Source organism: Capra hircus, chromosome 7, assembly GCF_001704415.2.
Source record: "Capra hircus breed San Clemente chromosome 7, ASM170441v1, whole genome shotgun sequence".
Lineage (NCBI taxonomy): Eukaryota > Metazoa > Chordata > Mammalia > Artiodactyla > Bovidae > Capra > Capra hircus.
The window spans coordinates 51,084,075-51,098,906 of NC_030814.1; the positions used below are offsets into that span (position 1 = coordinate 51,084,075).

The following is a 14,832-nucleotide window of genomic DNA, read 5'->3' on the forward strand; positions in this document are numbered from 1 at the left end:
GTATGGACGTAAGAGAAGCAGAAGGTATTAAGAAGAGGGGGCAAGAATACACAGAACTAAACAAAAAAGATCTTCATAACCCAGATAATCACAATGGTGTGATCCCTCACCTAGAGCCAGACATCCTGAAACGCGAAGTCAAGCAGGCCTTAGAAAGCATCATTACTAACAAAGTTAATGGAGGTGATGGAATTCCAGCTGAGCTATTTCAAATCCTAAAAGATGATCCTGTGAAAGTGCTGCACTCAATTTGCCAACAAATTTGGAAAACTCAGCAGTGGCCACAAGAATGGAAAAGGTCAGTTTTCATTCCAATCCCAAAGAAAGGCAGTGCCAAAGTACCACACAATTGTTCTCATCTCACGCGCTAGCAAAGTAATGCTCAAAATTGTCCAAGCCAGTCTTCAACAGTACATGCACTGTGAACTTCCAGATGTCCCAGCCAGTTTTAGAAAAGGCAGAGGAACCAGAGATCAAATTGCCAACCTCTGTTGGATCATCAAAAAAGCAAGAGAATTCCAGAAAAACATCAGCTTTATTGACTATGGCAAAGCCTTTGACTGTGTGGGTCAAAATAAACTGTGGAAAATTCTGAAAGAGATGGGAATACCAGACCACCTGACCTGCCTCTTGAGAAACCTGTATGCAGGTCAGGAAGCAATGGTTAGAACTAGACATGGAACAACAGACTGGTTCCGAATAGGAAAAGGAGTACGTCAAGGCTGTATATTGTCACCCTGCTTATACGTAGAGTACACCATGTGAAATGCTGGGCTGGAAGAAGCACAAGATGGATTCAAGATTGCTGGGAGAAATATCAATAACCTCAGATATGCAGATAACACCACCCTTATAGCAGAAAGCAAAGAAGAACTAAAGAGCATCTTGATGAAAGTGAAAGAGGAGAGTGAAAAATTTGGCTTAAAGCTCAACATTCAGAAAACGAAGATCATGGCATCTGGTTCCATCACTTCATGGCAAATAGATGAGGAAACAGTGGAAACAGTGTCAGACTTTATTTTGGGGGGCTCCAAAATCACTGCAGATGGTGACTGCAGCCATGAAATTAAAAGACGGTTACTCCTTGGAAGAAAAGTTATGACCAACCTAGGTAGCATATTGAAAAGCAGAGACATTACTTTGCCAACAAAGGTCCATCTGGTCAAAGCTATGGTTTTTCCAGTAGTCATGTATGGATGTGAGAGTTGGACTGTAAGAAAGCTGAGCGCCGAAGAATTGATGCTTTTGAACTATGGTGTTGGAGAAGACTCTTGAGAGTTTTTTGGACTGCAATGATATCAAACCTGTCCATCCTAAAGGAAATCAGTCCTGAATATTCATTGGAAGGACTGATGCTGAAGCTGAAACTCCCAATACTTTTGCCACCTGATGCAAAGAACTTACTCATTTGAAAAGACCCTGATGCTGGGAAAGATTGAAGGTAGGAGGAGAAGGGGACGAAAGAGGATGAGATGGTTGGATGACATCACTGACTCAATGGACATGAGCTTGAATAAACTCTAGGAGTTTCTTATGGACAGGGAGGCCTGGTGTGTTGCAGTCTATGAGGTCACAAAGAGTTGGACACGACTGAGTGACTGAACGGAACTGAAATTATATATATAGAGAGAGTTCCTTGTACTATACAGTAGGTTCCTGTTAGTTATCTATTTTATTTATAAAACAAAGTGAAGTTGCTCAGTCGTGTCTGACTCTTTGTGACCCCATGGACTGTAGCCTCCAGGATCCTCTATCCATGGAATTTTCTAGGCAAGACTACTGGAGTGGGTTACCATTTCCTTCTCCAGGGGATCTTCCCTATCCAAAGATCGAACCCAGGTGTCTGCATTGCTGGTAGACATTTTACTGCCTGAGCCGCCAGGGAATCCCAGTTTTTATATATACTAAAGTGTATATGTCACACTCCCAATCTCTCAGTTTACAACCCCTCCCAACTTTGCCTCTAGGTAACTTTAAATTTGTTTTCTACGTAGATCTGTGACTCTATTTCTGGTTTTTAAATAGGTTTATTTGTACCACATTTTTTTAGATTCCACATATAAGCAATATCATATGGTATTTGTCTTTTTGTGTCCCATAAAAATTAAACAGGGGAGCATTTATGCTAATGAGATACCTAGAGTGTTATTGTAGAGAAATCGTGTCAGGGTATAATATAAGAATTTGTGATAAAATTACCTTTGTATCGTATCTTTTAGCCTTTGCTTTTGCTCTGTCTTCTTGCTGACTGGAAGAAACAGGAAAAAAGAGAAAAGAAATGAATCTTAATATGGTAGATTCTTAACACTCACAGGTTGATCATTCATTGCTTTCATTATTCTCAAGCAACTCCAATGATACAGTTATAGTAGGTGTCATTTTATTGGGTAATAATTAGAATGATTTATTTCATCTCAAGAGAACGGTATTCAAGAAATAATCACTTAATTAACAAGGAAACCTATTTAGCTTCTCAGCAAATAACTTGCAATAGGACTTTCTTACTTGCTGATTCTTTTGCATTTGCAAAAGGTACAAAACTCTTCATGCAAGTTAAGGTGTTAGTGGCTCAGTCATGTCTGACTTTTTGCTGCTCAATGGATTGTAGCCCACCAGCTATCTCTATCCATGGAATTCTCCAGGCAGTTATGCTGGAGTGGGTTGCCATTCTCTTCTCCAGGGGATTTTCCAGACCCAGGGATTGAACCTGGGTCTTCTGCATTGCAGGCAGATTCTTTACTGTCTGAGCCACCAGGGAAGTCCCCCTCCAAAAAAAAACTCTTTATAAAAAGTGGTAATATTTAGTTTCTGGGAGGAGTATAGCATGATGATTAAGAAGAAAGACTTTGCAGCAAAATTGAACAAGAAACACAGAAAGTGTCAACCTGTCTGTATCTTTGTCATCTTTAAGTGCGGGAGATAGCGTGGAAGGATAGGAGAAGTAATAAGAATACTTCTCTCATAGGACTGTTGTGAGCATTACATGAGTTGATACATGCCAAGCAATTAGACTAAGTATCTGGTATATAATAAAGGGATTGATAAAAGTGATCAATATCATCAGCATTATCAACATTATTGAAAATTAACTCTCCAAGAACAGGGATATGTTTAAATGAGAGTAACAGCTCTTAGCCATTTTGGAAAAGTAACAGTGTTGCAAATTGAGTTTAATTTGCTCAGTCTAGAGCATAATTTGATCTATAATGCAGACAATTCAATCATATTATAGAGACAAAAATAATTTTTATATGTTACAATCACCATAAATTCTCATTGATCAAATTAAAACTTAAAAAGTTGAGAACTCTATTTGTATATGCTATTAAAGTGTGCAAGAAATGACTATGGAGAAAAGCATGATTCTTAAGAAAGGCAATAGCCTTTGCTAATATATCCTTAAAATATGAGAGAATAAAACTTTAATTGAATAAAGAATTTTTACATTGATGGAAGAAACTAAAATAGCTCCAAAAGTGTGGAGTTTCTTAAACTTCATTATTTGAAAACTGATCCAAACTTTATTACGAGTCTAAATTGTTTGTAAGATTTAACTCATTTCCCTTTTATAAAGTAGCTAGAGGAAACAGCAGAGATGACCACTAGGTGGCAGTCTTACTTCCTCATCCCTGAAACATTAATATCAAGAATAGACTGAAATAAGCCTCAGTTCAGTTCACTTCAGTCGCTCAGTCGTCTGACTCTTTTCGATCCCATGAATCGCAGCACGCCAGGCCTCCCTGTCCATCACCAACTCCTGCAGTTGACTCAGACTCACGTCCATCAAGTCCGTGATGCCATCCAGCCATCTCATCCTCAGTCGTCCCCTTCTCCCCCTGCCCCTAATCCCTCCCAGCATCAGAGTCTTTTCCAATGAGTCAACTCTTCGCATGAGGTGGCCAAAGTACTGGAGTTTCAACTTTAGCATCATTCCTTCCAAAGAAATCCCAGGGCTGATCTCCTTCAGAATGGACTGGTTGGATCTCCTTGCAGTCCAAGGGACTCTCAAGAGTCTTCTCCACACCACAGGTCAAAAGCATCAATTCTTCGGCACTCAGCTTTCTTCACAGTCCAACTCTCACATCCATACAGGACCACTGGAAAAACCATAGCCTTGACTAGACAGACCTTAGTTGGCAAAGTAATGTCTCTGCTTTTGAATATGCTATCTAGGTTGGTCATCACTTTTCTTCCAAGGAGTAAGCGTCTTTTGATTTCATGGCTGCGATCACCATCTGCAGTGATTTTGGAGCCCAAAATAATAAAGTCTGACACTGTTTCCACTGTTTCCCCATCTATTTCCCATGAAGTGCTGGGACCAGATGCCATGATCTTCGTTTTCTGAATGTTGAGCTTTAAGCCAACTTTTTCACTCTCCTCTTTCACTTTCATCAAGAGGCTTTTTAGTTCCTCTTCACTTTCTGCCATAGGGTTGTGTCATCTGCATATCTGAGGTGATTGATATTTCTCCCAGCAATCTTGATTCCATCTTGTGCTTCTTCCAGCCCAGCGTTTCTCATGATGTACTCTGCATATAAGTTAAATAAGCAGGGTGACAATATACAGCCTTGACATACTCCTTTTCCTATGTGGAACCAGTCTGTTGTTCCACGTCCTGTTCTAATTGTTGCTTCCTGACCTGCATATAGGTTTCTCAAGAGGCAGGCCAGGTGGTCTGGTATTCCCATCTCTTTCAGAATTTTCCACAGTTTATTGTGATCCACACAGTCAAAGGCTTGCTGCTGCTGCTGCTGCTGCTGCTGCTAAGTCACCTCAGTCATGTCCGACTCTGTGCAACTCATTGATGGCAGCCCGCCAGGCTCCCCTGTCCCTGGGATTCTCCAGCAAGAACACCAGAGTGGGTTGCCATTTCCTTCTCCAATGCATGAAAGTGTAAAGTGAAAGTGAAGTCACTCAGTCATATCTGACTCTTAGCGACCCCATGCACTGTAGCCCACCAGGCTCCTCCGTCCATGGGATTTTCCAGGCAAGAGTACTGGAGTGGGGTGCCATTGCTTTCTCCTTCATAAATTTTAGGCATATAGAAAATAGAGTATCCCTTGGGACAAAGAGCAAAAGACTTAAGGAAAATCGTTGACTCCAGTTTAAGAGGACATAGCACGTTGTCTATTGAGAATAGAGTCATACGTTAGTCCTTATAAATGGGTATTGAACTCCTGCACAACAGAATCATCATTCCTGAAGCAGTCCTTCTCTAGCTATCGCAGAGCTCATCTTCACGTTGTATCCAAATCTGTCTCCCTGTATCTCTCATCAGTTTTAATCCTGTTGCTTGCGGTCACACAGAATGAGTAGAAAGAAAAATAGTGAGCCAAAACAAAAAATTCCTAAAATCTGCTATATATCATAATGATATCAATATGTATAGTCTCATATATTTCCTCTTTCAGTTAATAATCCTTCAGAAAACTAAAATCATTTAGTGTGGTTTTCACAGAGTAGTCTCTTCTCTGAAAAAAAAGATCTTTCTGAAACGTCCTGAAATGATTCTTTGTGTCACAGAAGTTATCAACTGAAAATTCTCCATTTGTTTTTTAGTTTTGGATTTTTTTTTAAATTTTTCAGTTCATTTAAATGTGACACAGGAAAAAAAGGCTAGCTATGCCTAAGAGGAAACTGTGTTATTCATAATTATTTGAAAACTTCGCTTAGCAGGTGCCTGTCCCCAAGCTTCAGAAGCCCTGGGCTCTACTCACAAGAAGGCCTCGCACATAGAGCAGGTGTTGCCGTGCATCTTCCCATCTGGGCCCTGGATGGGGTCGTTCTCTCGAGTACAGAGAAGCTGTCCATTCTTCCTGGATTTGCGGTATTCGCTGCACAGCTCCTGTGAAATCAAGGAGGGAAGTCTGAGCTGTTGAACACAAGTTGGATCAGATTGCAAAATTTCCTGAAGTTTAGACTTTTTTTTCTCAAGTTGGGTTCATCAGTTGGTAAATTTGAGAATAACTTTGAGGACACAAGCAATTTTAAATGATGGAAGTTATAGACCCTCAACCTAGAAACAGGTATCTATGCACATGTATGCATGCACACATAAAAGCAAATACACAAACTGCATTCATGTTTCATACGGTTTTAGAGAATCTCTGGGTGCCCTGAACGCCACCTGTGGACCCCAGGTCCATATGCCTCTGACTTGTTGCAGAAGGTCCTCTTACCTCAAAGGAAGGTGTCGTCTCAGTTTGTCTTTTATTTCTTGATTCACCTTCCTTCTTTTTCTTTTCTTTTTCTTCTGCTTGGCTAAAAGAGAGTCATTTAAAGAGAAATGAGTAAGAATTCTAGAAGATCCAGATTTAAAGTGATCTAAAGTACTCAAATTTTTGATTATTACAGTTGATATAAATTATGAACTATGTGAACTGTTGGGCATATTGGTGTGTTTGTTAGTGATCTGTTGCATGATTTCAGATGATCTCATATCCCACTCCACAAGGCTGTGATCCTTGTTTCAGATCATTTCCACTCCCATGGGAACTCAACCAGCAAGTGATAGGTAAGAATCATTCTTGGATTATTACAGCATTGTGCTAAAATGTGCCACACACACACACATACAAATGCCATTGACAAGAAACAGACACAATTTAAGAAAGAGAATAAAGCTCCCAAAGAGAGAGACATGAAGCAGAAAGGACAGAACCCTCCCTCATTTTCCCAGCAGCAGCTCTACTCACAAGAAGGCCTCACACATGGAGCAGGTGTTGCCATGCATCTTCCCATCTGGGCCCTGGACGGGATCGTTCTCTCTGGTGCACGGGAGTTTCCCATTTCTCACAAACTGGCGGTATTCACTGCACACCTCCTGCCAAAATAGAGAAGGTAATCTAGAAATACATTTCATCCCCACTCAAAGCAGAAGTTCAGAGCATCTCCACTGGTAGAAACTAATCTTTTGAGTCCAGGACTTTAGTTGTGTTTCTCTCAAATATGAAATTCAATTCAAGAAGCAAAACTCATGATTTGCTAAGAGATGGAAACAAACAAGACATCAGAGGATGCATAATAAAAGAGGGAGGCAAGTAAACTTTATTAGATATAGGATGAAATAAGTACACACATACAGGTCCAAGAAAATCTGAAAGCCCAAATTTTGGGACCATGAAATCTCATTGTGGAAATCAGGGAAGAGGTTTTCTGGGAATTAGAATAATCTGAGTGAGACTTTGAAGAGTAAGTAGGATTTTCCTGGTTAAGAAATAGATTGAGAAATACACGTTTGAGATTGCTAAAATGAGCTGAGGGGCACGTGTTGGAGACTACACGGCATTTACAGCAGCACCTGAATTTCTGAACGGCAGTACGGAGCCAAATAAGAGGGCTAAAGAGACTAAAATGCATCCTTCAGTTGACAGTGAGTCATTTCTGCATTTTAAGAAGATAAGTATTACGAGCTGGTTGATATTTTGAAACTTTAGTCCAGCTGTGTTAGGGAGAATGGCTGGATTAAGAAAAAAAAAATTAGGGAAGATTTGACTTTTAGCATTTAAACAAGTTACAGTAACTTACATAGGGCCATGAAAATGAATATTGTAGCATTTCAAAGGTAAAACCCATGTTTTTTCCAGGTGTGCAAGGTATTTTTTAACCCAACTCAGAGGTGAAATTTCAAAAATTCACCTGTAGAAAATACACACCAAGTGTCTCTGAAAACTGAGTAGCAAAAGCTAGTCCAGTCTGTTACACGATCAAAGCAGAACTAGCACTCATTTTTTTTTCCCAGACTGCAAATAAGTCCTTTTCATTGTACAGTTAGTCTCTGAAGCAGCAAGAGTTGATCAGTCTGCCATAGCATGCATCTCAATTGTCATCTCTAGATTGAAGGGTTAAGGTTTTCTGGGGATTTTTGCAGGGCAGTATGCCAGCATTTAGGTTCTTTGAAGTGTGTTCAAATTATAGTCTACTCACTGCATATGAGGGTGCTTTTCCAGATTCTCTTCTACTTCTTGCTTTTGCTTCAGCCTTTTTCTTTTCTTCAGCTTCTGCTTGGCTGAATGAGGGGGTGGAAAAAGGACAGATCCATAGAACCAAACCCAGGCAATGGCTTCTCCATGTTCCTGCACTGCTAATCTGCCCTCCCTCCTTAGGAAGGAGCAACGTGGTCCCTTTATCACTACATATTAATGAGAAACAGCACACAACAGCCTCCATTGTGGTAAAGTACCATATCTTCTTCATTGTTTCTGCTTAACACTGAAATAAAGATAGCAATACTTGTGGATCTGGGAGACTTGCTTTCTGAAAATTACCTTTCTTGACCATGCTCAGAAAAGGAAATCATCAGCATTCATCAAGGAGATACCAAAATGACTAGCTTAGTGACATTATACCTGGAGGCTGAAAGTGGCCTTAACAAAGCACACTGACTGGTCCGCTTGTCACAGAGACAAGGTGAAGTAGTGAGGGCTTTGCTTATAATCTCAGGATATGACCACAACTAACCAAGAGCTTTCATCTCAAGTCTATGTTCAATCTACCACGTCATGTATACCCTAGCTTTTATGAATTCAATTTATATGTACTGCTTACTCATGACTGTGTTCTCCATAAGGAAATGTAGGATGGATAGAAAAAGATTAATAATTGCCATACCTTGATAAGCCAAATGAGCCTGTTTGTTTTGTACAATGGAATTGTATGATATGTACAGTTAACTGATGGTATTTCAACCATACATGGTTGTCAGTCAAAGCAAAAGGTCAAACTAAATGTAGTGAACTACTTAATCTGAACTCAATCAAATAAACTGAGCCCAATCCCAGATTTTAAAACCAAACTCAATTATAACTTACTGAGAAATGTCACATTATAAAAAGAAACATGCTATTTTATGAGTTCATGGATGTTTCATGTACAACTTCAGTAATCAATTTCTGCAGTTTATGTGTTAATTTGGGGGAAGACTAAATGCCTATAAACTTGTACAACAGGTTCACAATATGAAGTTCGGCAGTAGGAGAATTTGATATTTGTGTAAATCAGGATGTTCCAGTGCGAAGGAATAGATGTTAGGGGAAACAGACATCTTGGCAAAAATAGCTCTAGATACTTCCTCCCGCCTCTATTATTAACATTCTTTGTGTAACTTCTGTAGCTCCCTCCCCAGTTCTGAAAACAAGCCAGTTCTATTAAATTACTATAGGATCCTTTTACCCCTCAACAATCTAAAAGTTTGTACTCACTAGAAGGCTTGACACATGGAACACAGGTTGCCATGCATTTTCCCATCTGGTCCACGAATAGGGTCGTTTTCTCTGGTACAGAAAAGTACTCCATTCTTGGCACGATCCTGATACTCACTGCACAGTTTCTGAATAATGGAAATCAGACAGTTTAGAGATGGTTCTTTGTTTATAAATGTATGATATTCTTTATCAAAGATGTTAGAAAAGAGGAATTAAGGATAAAAAATAAAACTTTTAGGGTTTAGAATTTTCTAAAATTTGTGATATTTCTTCTTAAAAGATTCATTCACTTAAGTATTCAACAAATGTGTTAAGTTAGAGGGATTAAATATGAATGTGATTTGGCCCTTTTATGTTGAATGAAGAGGATAAGGGATTACAGTATAAAAAGCTAAGGGATATGGCACACGTCTAAATTAAGTGTGCACCAGCATAAAGGGAAGAATGATTTAAGGAAGTTCCCAGAAGAATTTACACATGAGTTGTATCTTTAGAATGTGTCTAGGAAAACAGCGTGGCAAAAAATGTACTCCAGGAGGAATTGTGATATGCCAAGCCAGAGGTGTAAAAGAACAGGTTATCTTCAGATAATCTATCACAGCCATGAGTACAGTGGCTAAAGAATTATCAGGACACAAAGAGGAAGGTTTGGGAACTGGTCAAAGGAGAATTTGATGGTAAGTCAGAAACAGACCGCTAAACTTTGAAAAGACTTCTGCACTTTATTCATAGGAAACAGGAAAACAATATTTATAGCAGAGCAAAATCTAATCAGATTTTGGTTTTAAAAAGTTTATCCAGTCAGATGTGTGGAGGGTTTAGGTGACTGAAGACTGAAGTTAGGGAACCTATAGAAGACGAGGAAGGGAGAGGGAAGGAAGTAAAAGAGAGAAGGAAGAAATTGAAAATGAAACATAAAAGGATAGCTGGGGGGCATTTGATAGCTAAAATCAAAAGGCTTTGGTAACATAGAATTGAAGGGAGAAAGCAACTGAAACTGAGACCTTAACAATATGAGTTACGTGAAGACAGAAGGTGGACTAAGGGAGTGAGCTATTTTAAGTAGTTTCTTCATGGAGTGAAATGGCCCAGTATACTTTAAACATTAGATTTCCATAATGCCATTGGTTCGTGGATGTTTCCTACTCTGAAAACAACATGGAAGATGAATCTTGAGGATTGAGGAGGATGCTGGCTAGAAGTATAGAGACCAGGCAGGATGCCTATGCATCAGTGCAAAGGAAAGCTGGTAGGTATCTGAGCTAAGATGGTGAGTGAATGAGTGAAAGTCGCTCGATCGTGTCCAACTTTTTGCAACCCATGGGCTATATACAGTCCATGGAATTCTCTAGGCCAGAATATTGGAGCAGGTAGTCATTCCATTCTGGGGTAAAAGACACACACACACACCCCCTGTAAAAGTCATAACTAAGTTGGTCAAACTAATCCTTACCTCAGTATCTCTTTTAACTTTTTCATTAGCCTCTCTCAAGATTTCATCTGCTTTATTTTTTTCTTCTGAAAATTGCCGTTGGCTGGAGACAGAAACGAAAAGGGGAATGAATATAGATGTTTTGAATCTTCAAGCAGCAAAACAGTCATTTGGATGCAGGTAGAAACAAACAACTAATTGTTCCTGAGTTTTAGAATAAACATTTTCAAATCACCCTAAAGCCCTTGATTACACTGAAATCTTTACTATTTCCCCGAAGAACCCCTTTCATTTTGCCTTCAAGTTTGCTGTTTGCCATTTCTTCCCATTGTAGCAATCTTTTTTTGTCATCTTCTCTTTTAAATCTCCCCCAACTTAAATTCTACCTTCTTTAAGAAGACACCCCATACCTCAGAGTGGAAATGAGTTATACATCTTTTCTGTGTTTTCATATTGGATATTCTTCTCTTATAGGATAGTTTTCATTCTCTTTGGCAGAGAGAGTGTGTGTGCGCGCACACACACGTGCACGTGTGTGCATACACATCCGTGTATTGCTGTTAGCCTTAAGCTTCTTGAGAGCAGGGATCTTTGTCCATACATTCATCCATTATTTATTCAACATTTGATTAGTAATTATTTTTTGGCAAGCATTAGATAGCACCCTGGGCATATAGTAGTTTGCAATATGACTACATATTCTATCTTCTTAGAACTTACAGACCAGTAGAGCAGAGTGATAGTACTAGAAATAATTATACAAATATAAACTATTATGATTGTTATGAAACTATTAAATGTTATAAAGATTTAATTAATGATTTTAAGAGATCTTATCCAAGGAAGTATAATTTTGATATGAAATACACAAAAGAGACATTAGCTTACCAACAGAAGAACTAGTTCAGAAGAAAGAGCTTATAAAGTTCAAGGATCTGAAAGAAAGTGTGATGAGACCTTTCCTGAGCCATCTTTATATATGTCCTAATTTATGTGGTGTGGGATTTGCTCTTTTTCCAGGGCCAGATGTCCAAGATGAAAAGATAGAGTTAATCTCATTCACATATGAACATGGATTTTTTTTGTGGGCATCCCATCTGTGGTGCCACAGTGGGGTAATGTATGTATGTGTGTGCTCAGTTGCTTAGTCATGTCCAGCTCTTTGGTGACCCTAAGGACTGTATCGCCCTTCAGGCTGCCCTGTCCATGGAATTTCCCAGGCAAGAATACTGGAGCAGATTGCCATTTCCTACTGCAGGGGGTCTTCCTGACCCAGGGAACAAATCTACGTCTCTTGTGTCTCCTGCGTTGGCAGGCAGATTCTTCACCACTGCACCACCTGGGAAGCCCTGATGTGGTGATTACTGAAGGAAAACAATCAGTCCTGGTGCCTGCTTTTAACTCTCCATCTGTACATAGGGTTGCAAAGAGTGGGACGTGACTGAGCGCACACACACACTATGACTAGCTCACAAGAAGGCTTACAGAGGTGATGGGAAGAAATGTCAACAAGTACTTTGTGATCCAGTCATCTTACTGGAAACTAGAATCCGCTTGTATTAAAAAAGAAATATTAGAGCTTGCTTGTTAGGTGGTATTATGATTTGTAGAGGATATAACAATGCTCAGAAGTTCTCAACAGCAAATCTTCCCATAAACACTGTTCTTATCCATCATTTTAGTCAATCTTCACTTCACCTTTTGGGTCACTCCAAAGAAACCACATCTATACTTACAAAATTTCAGCACACAGGGCACATTTGTTGCCATGTATCCTGCCATCAGGGCCACGGACAGGGTCACTTTCCCGTGTACAGAAAAGTCTTCCATTCCTCACTTGGTTTTCATATTCCTTGCAAAGATCCTTTAAAAAAGGCAAGTAATTACATTTAGCACTTTTCTGCCCTTTAACCTAGAAAAATGTACATCATGTATTTATTTTCAAAGAACGTTCTATCCAGAAGGTGTTCATAAACACATACAATATATTAAGGAGAGTTAATGAGAAAATAGAAATTATATTGTCAAATTACTTGGTACTTGTATCTACTATGTGGTTCATATACTAAAAGGTAAAAAAGCCTAGGAAAGAATAAGGCTGAGGAAATATTTTCTAAGATCAGTTACTGTTAACTTTCAAATTTGTGAAAAAAATAAAAGATCTGTCATGGGGTTCCAAAAAAATAATAACATAACAAAACATAGCAGCCAAGACAAAAGAAATGTTACCAATAAGCAGAATATAGAATCTGTGAGATAAGATATTTAAGAGCCACTTAATAGGAACAAGTCAAGAACAACCTGCATAATCTGCAAGGGAAAAGGAATAAGACAGTATCCAACAGCGTTATGCTTACTCTGTTTTTCACTCTGTGGATCATTTCAATTTACTCTTCCTCCTTTATCAGTGTTCATTTCTAACACTGCAGGTGGAAACCTTAGAGAGAGAACCTAATTTTCTTCACTTTTCACTTAGAATTGTGGGCCATCAAGGCTCACCTTTATCTTTTGTTGTTGTTCAGTTGCTCAGTCATGTCTGACTATTTGTGACCCCATGGACTACAGCACCCCAGGATTCCCTGTCCTTCACCATCTCCTAAAGCTTGCTCAAAATCATGTCCATTGAGTCAGTGATGAAAACCAACCATCTCATCCTCTGTTGTCCGCCTCTCCTCCCGCCTTCAATCTTACCCAGCATCAGGGCCTTTTCCAATGAGTCGGCTCTTCCCATCAGGTGGCCAAAGTATTAGCGCTTCAGCTTCAGCATCAGTCCTTCCAATGAATATTTACAATTGATTTTCTTTAGGATTGACTGGTTTGATCTCCTTCCAGTCCAAAGGACTCTCAAGAGTCTTCAGCATCACAGTTAGAAGGCATCAGTTCTGTGGCGCTCAGTCTTTTTTATCATCCACCTCTCACATCTATATTTGACTACTGGAAAAACCATAGCTTTGACTAGATGGACCTTTGTAGGCAAAGTAATATCTCTGCTTTTTAATACTCTGTCTAGGTTTGTCGTAGCTTTTCTTCCAAGGAGCAAGCATCTTTTAATTTCATGGCTGCAGTCACCGTCTGCAGTGATTTTGGAGCCCAAGGAAATAAAGTCTGTCACTGTTTCCATTGTTTCCCCATCTATTTGCCATGAAGTAATGGGATGGGATGCCATGATCTTCATTTTTTGAATGTTGAGTTTTAAGCCAGCTTTTTCACTCTCCTCTTTCACTTTCATCAAGAGGTTCTTCAGTTCTTCTTCACTTTCAGCCATAAGAGTGGTAAAATCTGTGTATCTGAGGTTACTGATATTTCTCCTGGCAATCTTGATTCCAGCTTGTGCTCCATCCAGCCTGGCATTTCATATGATGTACTCTGCATATAAGTTAAATAAGCAGGGTGACAACATACAGCCTTGACATACTGAAGGATTACTGGTCCCATTTTGGAGCCAGTCTGTTGTTCCATGTCTGGTCCTAACTGCTGCTTCTTGATCTGCATACAGATTTCTCAGGAGGCAGGTCAGGTGGTCTGATACTCTCATCTCTTTCAGAATTTCCCACAGTTTGTTGTGATCCACACCGTCAAAGGCTTTAGTGTAATGAATTCTTTTGCTTTTTCTATGATCCAGCAGATGTTGGCAATTTGATCTCTGTTTCCTCTGCCTTTTCTAAATCCAGCTTGTATATCTGGAAGTTCTCACTTCACGTACTGTTGAAGCCTAGCTTGAAGGATTTTGAGCATTACTTTGCTAGCATGTGATATGAGTGCAATTGTGTGGTAGTTTGAATATTCTTTGGCATTGTCTTTCTTTGGGAATGAAAACTGACCTTTTCCAGTTCTGTGGCCACTGCTGAGTTTTCCAGATTTGCTGGGATACTGAGTGCAGCACTTTCACAGCAACATTTTTTATGGTTTGAAATAGCTCAGCTGGAATTCCATCACCTCTACTATCTGTGTAGTGATGTTTCCTAAGGCCCACTTGACTTCACACTTCAGGATGTCTGGCTCTAGGGGAGTGATCACACTATCATGGTTATCTGGGTTATTAATATCTTTTTTGTATAGTTCTTCTGTGCATTTTTCCATTCATTCTTAATTTCTTCTGCTTCCATTAGGTGCATACCATTTCTGTCCTTTATTTTGCCCATCTTTGCATGAAATGTTCCCTTGGTATCTCTAATTTTCTTGAAGAGATCTCTAGTC

At 39.4% G+C, this 14,832-nt stretch overlaps 1 protein-coding gene across 5 annotated transcripts in view; it reads right to left on the minus strand.

Annotated features, from left to right (window-relative positions):
- Positions 1 to 14,832, minus strand: part of LOC102174022 (serine protease inhibitor Kazal-type 5) — an 88,014-nt gene that overhangs the window by 46,625 nt on the left and 26,557 nt on the right. For 3 of the 5 annotated variants that reach the window (XM_005683119.3, XM_005683121.3, XM_005683123.3), the window contains exons 9-16: positions 12,372 to 12,499; positions 10,657 to 10,738; positions 9,201 to 9,328; positions 7,927 to 8,008; positions 6,696 to 6,823; positions 6,180 to 6,261; positions 5,718 to 5,845; positions 2,200 to 2,248 (exon numbers count right to left, since the gene is read on the minus strand). In XM_005683119.3, the coding sequence (XP_005683176.2) occupies positions 2,200 to 2,248; positions 5,718 to 5,845; positions 6,180 to 6,261; positions 6,696 to 6,823; positions 7,927 to 8,008; positions 9,201 to 9,328; positions 10,657 to 10,738; positions 12,372 to 12,499 (807 nt within the window). The remainder of the gene's footprint in view (positions 1 to 2,199; positions 2,249 to 5,717; positions 5,846 to 6,179; positions 6,262 to 6,695; positions 6,824 to 7,926; positions 8,009 to 9,200; positions 9,329 to 10,656; positions 10,739 to 12,371; positions 12,500 to 14,832) is intronic. The other 2 variants (XM_005683122.3, XM_005683125.3) reach the window with 2 other exon arrangements.